The sequence below is a fragment of the Phoenix dactylifera genome, chromosome 1 (assembly GCF_009389715.1).
Source record: "Phoenix dactylifera cultivar Barhee BC4 chromosome 1, palm_55x_up_171113_PBpolish2nd_filt_p, whole genome shotgun sequence".
Lineage (NCBI taxonomy): Eukaryota > Viridiplantae > Streptophyta > Magnoliopsida > Arecales > Arecaceae > Phoenix > Phoenix dactylifera.
The window spans coordinates 32,973,073-32,984,127 of NC_052392.1; the positions used below are offsets into that span (position 1 = coordinate 32,973,073).

At 43.6% G+C, this 11,055-nt stretch overlaps 2 protein-coding genes across 2 annotated transcripts; both read left to right on the top strand.

Annotated features, from left to right (window-relative positions):
- The first annotated feature begins 4,785 nt into the window (after positions 1–4,785).
- On the top strand, positions 4,786–10,778 carry LOC103721855. Its single transcript, XM_039132299.1, has 7 exons — positions 4,786–6,443; positions 6,549–6,623; positions 6,746–6,820; positions 6,924–7,100; positions 7,197–9,226; positions 9,312–9,582; positions 9,699–10,778. Exons 1-5 carry the CDS (start codon positions 6,218–6,220, stop codon positions 7,451–7,453), a joined length of 810 nt encoding a protein of 269 aa, XP_038988227.1. The 5' UTR covers positions 4,786–6,217; the 3' UTR covers positions 7,454–9,226; positions 9,312–9,582; positions 9,699–10,778.
- LOC120112173 (BTB/POZ domain-containing protein At2g46260-like) lies at positions 8,119–10,071 on the top strand. The gene is made up of 5 exons (XM_039130899.1): positions 8,119–8,131; positions 8,952–9,091; positions 9,163–9,226; positions 9,312–9,582; positions 9,699–10,071. The coding sequence occupies exons 1-5, from the start codon at positions 8,119–8,121 to the stop codon at positions 10,069–10,071; spliced, it is 861 nt and encodes a 286-aa protein (XP_038986827.1).
- Positions 10,779–11,055: the final 277 nt, after the last annotated feature.

Here is an 11,055-nt window from a genome sequence, read left to right on the forward strand (position 1 = left end):
CTACTAGTGCAAGTTTTAGAGCTCAGCCTTTAGGTGAAATTAGATAGATGCGGTAGATCTCATTATTAGAAGGATTATACGTGGCCTAGAGGAGCCTATTATACATATGGTCAGCAAGGCCATAAGGTTATTGTTTGTCCTTAGAAAGGAGCCACAGGCCCACAGGAGCGTCAAGCCCCTGAGTCTACTTAAGGATACCCAGCAAATCGAGCACCCCAAGATGCACAGTAGAAGCCTCGCACCCATGGGTGGATCTACGCTTTACCCAATGGGATGCTAGGGCTTCCGACTCGATGGTCGCAAGTACTAAATAACTCCTTATATTCTTCTTTGCTATACATGCGATGCAGGACAACTGCAGGAAGGAGAGGGAAGGAAAAAGAAGAGGAGGGGGGAGAAGAGGAGGAGGGGAAAGAAAGAGGAAGAAGAAGATAGGAAGGCTAATTTTCTTTCATCATTCATCAAAAACCTAAACATGAGGGTGAACCCATATAAATGGGGTCACAAAATAACAAATAGATCCCTACAAATAAAACAATCCCGAAAAGGCCCTAAAATGACAATATGCAAATAAATCCAATCAACATAAAATAAATCTAACTAAAATAAATCAATCTAAAATAAAATCAGGCTGGCTGAATCGGCTGGGACCCGCTGAGCTGGCTGAATCCTTAGCGACCGGTTGACCTGGCACTGGTGTCCGCACCAACTCTCCTCGGGTGGAAAGAAGTCGACCTCGACGCAAGTGGCTCGGTAAAGCCCCGGTAGTACTCCAACAAGTCGGGGTCAATCAGTGGTCTCTCCTCGTGCTGGATCCAAGTATAACCGGACTTTGGTCGTCCACGCCAACGAACCAGAGAACGCTGGATGCCTCCATCACTGTCAAAAACTATTTGCTCGGCTAAAATAGAATCAATATACTCTTTTTGTGCTCGATGGAGGATAAAAAGAAACGAAGATGGCATGGAATCAATAATAGGATAAACATCGGGCGCAGGAGAGTGTGCAGCAAAAGAGTCATCAGGGATTGCAACCAAATCTTTAATATTAAGAGTAAGGCTATGACCAAAATCAAATGGAAAGTCAATGGCATAGGCGTCAGTGCCATCCTTGTGCAACACCCTGAATGGTCCAATACTAAGAGACTGCAATTCCTTAAAACAGATCATTACGTAATCCCAAGTTTGAAATTCTTTAGCATGAAAATCAGCTTGCATCTTATATTGAGCAGTACATGCATGAATGCCCTTATAGATTTCCTGATACAACTTATGAATGTGTTGTGTAAGTGCATATGCAAGCTCAGAAATCCTAACATCAGTTTCGATGGGTTGTGCGAGGGCATATCCAACTACACTCATGGTAGACTGGTCAGACTCGCCATCTGACTGTGCAAGCGAGCTAGGTGTAGTGTGGGTGCATCCTAGGGTTTCAGGTTTGTCATCACACTCTTCCTCAATGTCCTGAATGTCATCGAGGTTTGGTTCATAGATTTGCTCCTCTAAGTCATCTATGTCACCTCCCTGCTCTTGCTGAGCAATAACGAAAAATTTGTTAGCACATTGGGAGGTAACGTGACCAAAATCTTGACATTTGTAACACTGAATTTTGGAATGGGGTTTGGGAGGCTCACCAAGGATTCCCTTGCTATTAGTGTTTCGGCCTGGGACACGGGCAGTAGGAGGGGGCCTATGAGTAGTGGACCCGACAGAAGGTTTGGACCCTAAGGAATTAAGACCCGTGGGAGTGCTCCGTGTGTCAGGGCGCTTTACAAATGTGGACTTAGTGTTCCATCGGTTAAGGAGATCGTCTTGGTAGTTCAGAGGCAGGTATTTTTCTTTAAGTCTCTCTTTCATCTCTACCCAATCAGTTATTTCATGTTGATGTCTCCTAGCTAATAGTTGTTCAGTGTTTTGCCAAAACAGCTTAGCTCGACCAAGGAGTTTCATTCTAGCGAATCGAACTTTTTTGTTCTCAGACAGATTGTACCACTCAAAGAAGTGGTCCATTTCGTGTAACCAATCGGAGAAGACTTTCGGGTCAAGACGACCGTCAAAAGTGGGGGCTTCCACCCTAATGCCTCTCATTACGCCTCCATCAGGGTCACGAAGATCTCTGGGTTCTACGTTATGTCGGTAACCTCTATCAATATTAGGAAAGGGACCTGGTCCTCTAGGGCGAGGGTAGGCATAATGGTGACCCGGAACAGACCTATTATCAAAATTGTCCTGCCGAACAGAGTCTTATTGTTCTAGGAGTTGTTCTAGGGTGTCATCCCCTTCAAGACCTGGTAAATGGGAGGTACTAGTTTTCTTAAATTCAATAACCCTCTGAAGTGAAACCTCGATTGAATCAAGTCGGGTATTAACCTGGGTGGACATTGTGGTTAGGTCATGAATTTGGGCATTGTTGTTTTGGATTTGAACGTTAGCGTCTTGGATAGCTTTTAATAGAGCTTCGATTTTGGAATCCATGCCTAATTGGGACTCAGGGTGAGATGCGACACGACCACTATGTAGATGCATAAAATGAATGACAAAATGTATGATCCGACCAACTATAAAGGTTCCTAAGTAGACCTAATGCATGAAATGAATTCAAAATTGCAAAGTAGATGCTCAATATAATCAGAAGCTAACTCAAGCAATTGAAATTGGCTTTGAATTACGTAACAAATTCAGATAAGTAGTTGCAGTCAAATAGTACTAGTTTTCAGTGTGTTGCAGGGTTGCACAGAGCCTCAAAGAACTTCCAAAGATTAGGTAGCCCTACAATTAATAACAAAGACAGGCCACTACTAGGGTTTTGGTGTTGTTTGGAGTGGATGTGTTGAATTTTTAGGAAGCAATATCAATAGAGCACATAAGAGTTAATTAATTCTAAATTTAGACAAACAAATAAAATTTGTAGTAAGGGAAGAAACCTGACCTGGGTTGGGGTGACGACCAGAAATGCTGCACAGTAAGTAGGCTTGTCAAACGGCTCCAGTTGGGGTTGATCTCAGCAACACGGCAGGTCGAAATGGGCTCTGCAGTGGCGTTGCAGGCCGACGGGCTTGGGCCTGTGAGGAGGAAATCGGATTGGGCCCGGTGTTTAGGGCCTGAGAGTCGGGCCCGGTGGATTCTTTGGGGGTGCGGGCGCGGGCCCGATGAGAGAATCGGCTCGAGAGAGAAAATGAAGGTGGGGTGGGAGGTGAGGTGGGTTCGGCCGTGAAGGAAGAAGAAAGGGGAGGAGAGATGGGGTTACCCTTGATCCCACAGAGGGGAAGGGGGGGTGCGATCAGTGGAAGAAAGAGGAGGGAAGGGTTAAGGGAATCGTGACACGGGGGAGGCGCTGCGTGTGGGTGGCGTAGGAAGGGGGCGGCGCTGCGGTGGAGGCGGAGGCGGTTGCAGCACGGGGGCGGCACTGCGGTGGAGGCGGAGGCGGTCGCAGCACGGGGGTGGCACTGCGGTGGAGGCGGAGGCGGTCGCAGCACGGGGGCGGCGCTGCGTGCGGGCGGCAGAGGAAGAGGGCGGCGCTGCGTGCGGGCGGAGGGGAAGCGGCGACGTCGGAGGCAGCGCTGCGGTGGAGGCGGAAGCGGCGTATGAACGGGGGAGGAGAGGCGGAGGCGGCGGTGGAGTTGCGGACGATCAGAGGAGGAAGATGAAAGGTACTCTTCTTTTTTTTTTTTTTCTTCTTCTTTTTCTTTCTTCTTCTTTTTTTTCTTTCTTTTTTTTTTCTTTTTTCTTTTTTTTTTTTAACCCGATTGGGTTCGGGTTAGCGGGCGCACCCGCTCCGGGAACCCACTACGGGTTCGGCTCCATCGTGGGGCTTTGAGGGGAGGAGGTTGCAGGTGGTTACCTGCTTCCGCAGCAACCGGTGCATGGGGTGCGGTGGCGGTTGAAGGAGATGGGGGCACAGGCGGGCGATCGCTGCGAGGAGTCGAGAATCGCAAAGAGGGGAAGGTAGCGACGACGATCGGGACGATGGGCGCTCGGGAGTGGCAGTGCCCCTTTCCTTGGATCCGGATGAGATCGGCGACCGGGGACGCACGGGAGCGTGTGGAAGTGGGATACGATGGAGCGTCGATGAGTGATCTGGCCACGGACGGCGACGCCGAGATGCAATGGAGCGTGGCAGCTGGCGACGGGGACGCGGGCGGAGCTGAGCGCGTCCTCCTCTCTTCCGTGCTTGGGTACGGCCACGGTTGGCCGGTGGCTCAGGGAGATCCTCTTCGTCGGGTCGCAGGGCGCGCGGTTGGTGCTCTCGGTAGCGGTTGCGACGGCGTTGGAGGTGTCGGACGTGCGCGGGGTGGGGTGGGGGAATCGTCTTAGGGGCTTTTCCCTTGGGAGGATGATGGCCACGGGAACATGGATTCTTTTTTCTTTTTTTTTTTTTTCCTCTCGTTCGTAGCCTGACCCACGGCAGCCCAGAAAAGAAAAGGGTTTTGGCAACAGAGGCAAAACCAGGTGCTCTGATACCAAAGCTGATGCAGGACAACTGCAGGAAGGAGAGGGAAGGAAAAAGAAGAGGAGGGGGGGAGAAGAGGAGGAGGGGAAAGAAAGAGGAAGAAGAAGATAGGAAGGCTAATTTTCTTTCATCATTCATCAAAAACCTAAACATGAGGGTGAACCCATATAAATGGGGTCACAAAATAACAAATAGATCCCTACAAATAAAACAATCCCGAAAAGGCCCTAAAATGACAATATGCAAATAAATCCAATCAACATAAAATAAATCTAACTAAAATAAATCAATCTAAAATAAAATCAGGCTGGCTGAATCGGCTGGGACCCGCTGAGCTGGCTGGATCCTTAGCGACCGGCTGACCTGGCACTGGTGTCCGCACCAACATGCTAATAATTGCTATATGAATGTTTAGCTTAACTTTAGGTATGTGGGTCCATATGAGATCTTAGATAAGGTAACTGGCAATTTGAGGACAAAGTCGTCTACTCAACACCTTCTTGCCTAGATGGTTGTCCCACTACAAGTTAGCCCTAATCATTCGAGTGACCACAACAACTACAATTAATGGCATGAAATTATGAAACTGTATTAATTTTTAGCATTGTTTACTCGGACCTCTGGATGTACAATGCTAGCTCGAGACCCCTCGTAGGATCCACCTGGTCAATCTGGGTTTACCTAGATATCTGGACTCTTTACTAGTCCTAAAATATCTAGAGAGAAAAAAGAGTGATAAAGAGAGAAAACATTAGAGAGCGAGAGAAAAGAGGAGAGAGAGAGCCTTCTCTTCTACTTAAAATAGTGGAGACATCTCTCTCCCTCTTCTTCTCAACCCGCTATGGCAGAGCTGAGGGACAATGGCCCGCAGCAGTTCCTCCACCCGACGGCGATGGCATTAGTCCCAAGCATGAGCCGTGGCCGGCAGTGGTCAACAATCCAAGAAAAAGACAAGGAAGTAGGGACAACCCTGTTTCATGCCTTTCTAGCTGCTCATCGGTCCAAAACAATTGGCGACCTCGGCCATCAAGCCAAGAAACCATGAGGAAGAAAAAGTTCGACTCCTTACCTCAATCTGGTGAAGATTCGGCGACCCCTTTTCGGCGAAAAACAAAATAAGAACTCAGAGGAAGAGCTTGGAATGGGCGGCTTCTGTCGAGAGATTTGAGATGGGATTCAATAGAGAAGAAAAAGAGCCTTATGTAGATGAAATTTCTTAGGCTTGATGGAGTTCTAGGTGCCCTCAAACACCCCTTTCCTTGTCGAAACTAGGGAGGAAGGGCTTGCTGAGCAGCCCAAGCAGCTGGCCCAAGCCCGCTTTAAACTGGGCCTTTACACGTACGCATGGATAATATACCCAATCACCATATATTTTATGTAGATATTTTCTCCTCTATCTTATTTAAAATGTTGTAACACGGATTTTAAAGCCGCTGTAGTGGATAGCATGGTTCTGATCCTTGATATCTTGTGCCAAATGCATTTCATGCCCTCAATCAAATAAATGAACGAGGGTTTTAACGTACTCTCCAAAGAGGGGAGGGAAAATTGCCATGTGATTATGTGAAGAAGTGCTTCTCTTAAAAGTTCTTTGCAAATGAGTGGTTCTTCCTTTGGGGGGATATATCCGGGAGCTCCTTTAAAAAGCCGTTATTTTCCTCATGTTGGCGGGCTTCTTCCTTTCTTTCTTTTCCCATCTCTGCTTCAGAATTAGGATTAGTTACTGAGATCTCCACATCCTATCTTTCTTTCTCCATTCTTGGAATCCATGGGGTCATCCGAGCAGGAGTTGTCCTGGAAAATGAACCAAAGAGATCCAAGAAAGGCTCTAAAACGCTTCAATTCGTTCCTCACCAAACGCCACTTTCTCCATCCTCCAGACAACGACCTCGTTGTAAGGATAGTTTCGAAACCACTACCTGATCTCGGCGAAAGAATTGCGGCAGATGTTCCTTTAGAGCCTGAAGCAGAGGGATCAATTATCACCAAGAGTGGTGGGGTTTGATCTTTCTAACATTTCTTGAGCTGCATTCTTTCTTCTATTCATGAATTCAATGAGGATTCGGCAATTCGTTGATTTGTTATCATTTTTTGGAAAGCTGATGGTGGGGAAGGGGTGGCCAGAGATGATGCACCGAAGCCTGAAGAAGAGGAAACGAGCATTGTCAAGAACGGTGAGGATTTGGTCTTTCTACAATTTTTTGAGCTTTATTCTTCAATCTATTCCCAAATCGTTTTATACTCAGCTATTCTTTGAGGACAATATATTGAAAATTTTATCATTTTTCTGCAAAAGCTGACGGTGGGCAAGATATTGCTGCCGAAGCTGCTGTGAAGCTTGAAGCAGAGGGATCGAGTGTTTTCAGGAACAGTGAGTGAGGGTTCGGTGTTCATCCTATTTCTTGGGCTGTAACCTTTTCAATTCGTTGAGATTTTGGCAATTTATTGATTTATTTTTTTCATTTCTCTGCAAGCTGATGGTGGAGAAGACGTTGCTGCAGAATGTTCTTTGAATACAGAAGCAGAGGGATCGAGCATCTTTAAGAATGGTGATGTCAATTCTCTGCAACGTGATGACAGTGAAGGCATCCTGGCAGAAGATACTCAGAAGCTGGAAGAAGAAGGATCGGGTCTTGTGGAGAACGTTGATGGTTTGATTTTCCTACCATTTCTTGCATAGTTTTCTTCTTTTGTTCATGAACCCAATGAGGTTTTGCCTTCTTTTTTTTTCATTTTTCTGAAAGCAGATGGTGGAGAAGGCAATGCCGCAGAAAATTCTCTGAAGTCAGAAGCAGAGAGATTGAGTATCATCAAGAATAGTGATACAAATTTTCTGCAACCTGATAAGACAGAAGGCATCCCAGACAGAGATACTCTGAAGCATGAAGCAGAGGAATCAAGTGTCATCAAGAACAGTGAGAGTTTATATCTGAACTACTTTGCAAGCTGGATTATTTCTTCTGCTCCCAACATCAATGAGGATTTGACAATTTCATTTCACTGATTTCAGTAATCTTTCAACGATTCTAATGTGCCTTTAATATGATCTTTATGGTGGGCTATATAGTTTTTATCTGTTCCCAAGCAGACATACTGTTCTTCTTTAGATGAGTACTTATATCTCAATTACTATTCTTTTTTGGGTGATTCGATTGATGCATTTCTTTTCATTTCCTTAATTGGAAACAATTTGTATGAGTTAGGAAGTGATTGTGGTAGACATGCAGATAAAAAGGAACAAGTGACAAGCTTTCAAGAAAACTTGCTTTTGTTTTGTGATTTATTTTCCAAGCTTAAGTCCATTAATATTTAAGTCTGGCCATTCTGTGGATCTTTTTCTTGTTCAATTATTTCAATTACGCCTTTCTTTTGCCTGTTTTGGGATAGATTAACTAGATTGGTTTCCTCAGTTGGTTGTGGATAATCTTGAGGCATTTGATATAATGCTGTCAGCTTCCTGAGTGTTTATTTCTTCGAGTGATTTAGTAGTTGCTTTCTTTTGCTTTAAAAGAATTATATCAGTAAGGTAATGGATCTAGTATATGTGCAGATACCAAGAAAGAAATAATTGAAGGGAATGGATATGATCGTTGAATAATTTTTGTGATAATCATCACAATATTGGAAGAGAGACTAAATGAGTAAACCTTGTGAAATATCTGGAATGCTATGAAACAAGAAGGTAATGGAAGTGAGAGAAGAATGTATTCCCTCAGAAAAAGATAGAAGAACTTGGGAAACATATGGGCCATCATACATCATTCCAATCTTTCATTTCTTCCTGATTATCCATGCTGCATTCATTCTACTTAGATTGGTGCATATTTGCATGACTACATTTCGTTTATGCATCGCAGTTCTACTTGTAAGTCTATTGAAGATAGAAAACCCTATTAGTTTCTCTTCTAAATGGATCTATTCTCGTAGAGCTCACTTTATATTGCATGTAGCTTTGTGATGTTGCGAGCACATTTGACTTGGTTGCCATGTATTTTATTGCTAAAGTGGATTGAGTTTTAGTGCCCATATAAATTGTATTATCGAATTTATTTCCTAATAGCCTTCTATTAGATGTCTTTTCTTCTTTAGCAAAAAAATAGTATGAATGAAAATTTAAAATTGCATAAGATGGAAGTTTGTTTTTCAGCATCTTTGGCTATTAAACATATCTAATATATTTGAGTATCTAAAACTCATCTTCAAATGTACTCTGATGGCTATACAATAGTTTAGCATTCCAACTAACTTGCTTATGCTTTATATCATAGTTTGACTACTTTAAAACGACCGATTTCCTACTTGGAATCAACAGTGCATCCTGTTATGAACTAAACTACGGTCTCTGCTATATTATATATGAATTATAGTGCAAAAACAAATGAAGTAGTCACAAGTTCCACATTAGTAGCTTTTTTATTTTTACTAAGAGAAACAGAGAAAAGACAGGTGCACTAATTTTTATCACACATAAATACATTAATATTCATTGTATGTTTCTGTAGGCAATCAGGCTCCACATGTTAATTACATCTCTAGGAAATCAAAGGGTGTGCATTTTTCTACTGATGGAGATGATTCTGCAGAAGAAGTAATCAATGTAAATTCCAAAATCTTATCCAAGAAAAGCAATATGTTTTTCAAGGTAAGAATTGAATCAAGTTCAGCTTAGTACTGTATTGCCTTGTCTACTTCACTCATCCATTCTATGTGAAGCTTTTCAATGAAATGAAGAGCGAACCAGAAGCACAATCTCTAACTATTCAAATTGAAGCATCTGGTATGTGTTAAAGAATCTTTCTTTGTACGTTACTTAGTTGGCTCCATCATCGTTGTGATATTTTGAATTTGATTTGATGTAACAGAAGAAGAAGCCTTCAGTGGACTTCTGGAGTTCATATATTTTTCCACTATGTCGCCATCCTCCTATACAGAGATTGTGAATTTGCTGATGATCTCAGATGAGTTCCAGGCATTTTCATGTGCTGAGGTCTGCATCAGACTGCTGGAGATGAAGATTGAATGGGCACTTTCTTGCTGCGAGCTTTCTGCTAGAGTGCATGAACTTTATCTAAGAGAATTGCTAATTAAGGTAGAAAAGGAGCAGAAATCTAAGATATGCAGTGACATAATGAGGTAGCTTCTTACTACTATCAGCTAGTCTTTTCCACATTTCTTTTAACGTTTGTAAATGATCGTCAACAAAATTTACCTTAGAAGGAGCTCATAAAACCATTTATTTCAATGACTAGCCACAAGGATGAACTTCTTCAACTATCCTTTGATAAAATTGAGGCACTCTTCTGCGTGGACACCCTCAAGGTGGAATCAGAAGATGTTGTTTATGATTTTATACGAGCTTGGGCCCAGAATCATTATCCAAATACGGAGGACCGCTGCTCTGCTAAGGAATTGCACCTTGAACGCCTCATTCGCTTCCCTTACCTGACATGGCAAAAACTGGAAGAGGCCCTACAGTGCGACATTTTTGACCAAGAATCCATACTCAAGGCTGTTAACCAAGCCCTGGCTTTCAAGGTCAGGGGGCCATACTGCCGCAGACTTGCCGTCGGAGGGTTTTCTAACAGCCAATTTTTGAGCGGTGTTACGAGCGCACACCCGTAATGGTTAGCAGGCTCCAGTCACCAGCATTTGACCGTTGTGTTGTCTATTTTAGTCTTACAGAAAATGAACTGTTAGAGATGTACCCAGTGGGTAGAAGAGAGTCCGAGGACTTCATGTTTGGTCACCAAGTCTTCAGTCTAGTGTCTTCCTGCAAATGGACTAGAGAGAGACACTATTTTGGGTTGAATGTCACTGCCAAGGGGGACTGCTCGGATGTGATTGTCTATGTTATTAGGTTTCTGGCGATGTCGAAAGTAGATGATAGAGAGGAGTTTCAGGAGAGGGATAGAGGCTCGCTTGTTGTTGCTAATCAGATAACTTTCGGCTGCGATGATCTTCTCCCAGGGATATGGGAACAACTTCTTAGTGGCAACTGCCCTTTCTTGCTTGGAGGCATTCTTCACCTATGCATAGAGATAACTTGCCATCAGCAAGATGAGTCATATGACTGCCCAATTCCAGCAATGGATGGCTTCCCACGCCCAAGACATGATGGTTGACTACTTTGAATTTGTTGAATTAAGCAGGCCATGCAGGAAAGGTCTCAAGACAGATTAAATGCTTGTAGTGAAATCAAATCAGACAAGGAATTGCACATTTAAGAGATAGGGTTAAATTTTAACTGGACTTGTTCTATTTGGAGTCCATTCTGTTCTCAGCTGTGCAAATGCATCTTCTGGGCATTGCAAATGCATAATTTGATTACCTGATGCAAACAAAAAAAGATGAAATTAGTGATATCAAGTTCTTGTAAATAGCGATGAGGTACATTTGGCATTAATGTTCTTAAGTGTCAAAATATCCATCAACTTTGACACTAAACTATCGAGAACCATGCCATAAAAAAATGCATTGGGTGTTGCTAATACTCATGAACCCAAGAATTGTGGCTTTGAAATTTAAAGCTACCGTACTGGAACCGTGGATCGCCATCTGAATCGTTGACGTGAAAGAGCAAGTTCTAAGACGACATGTTATTACTGT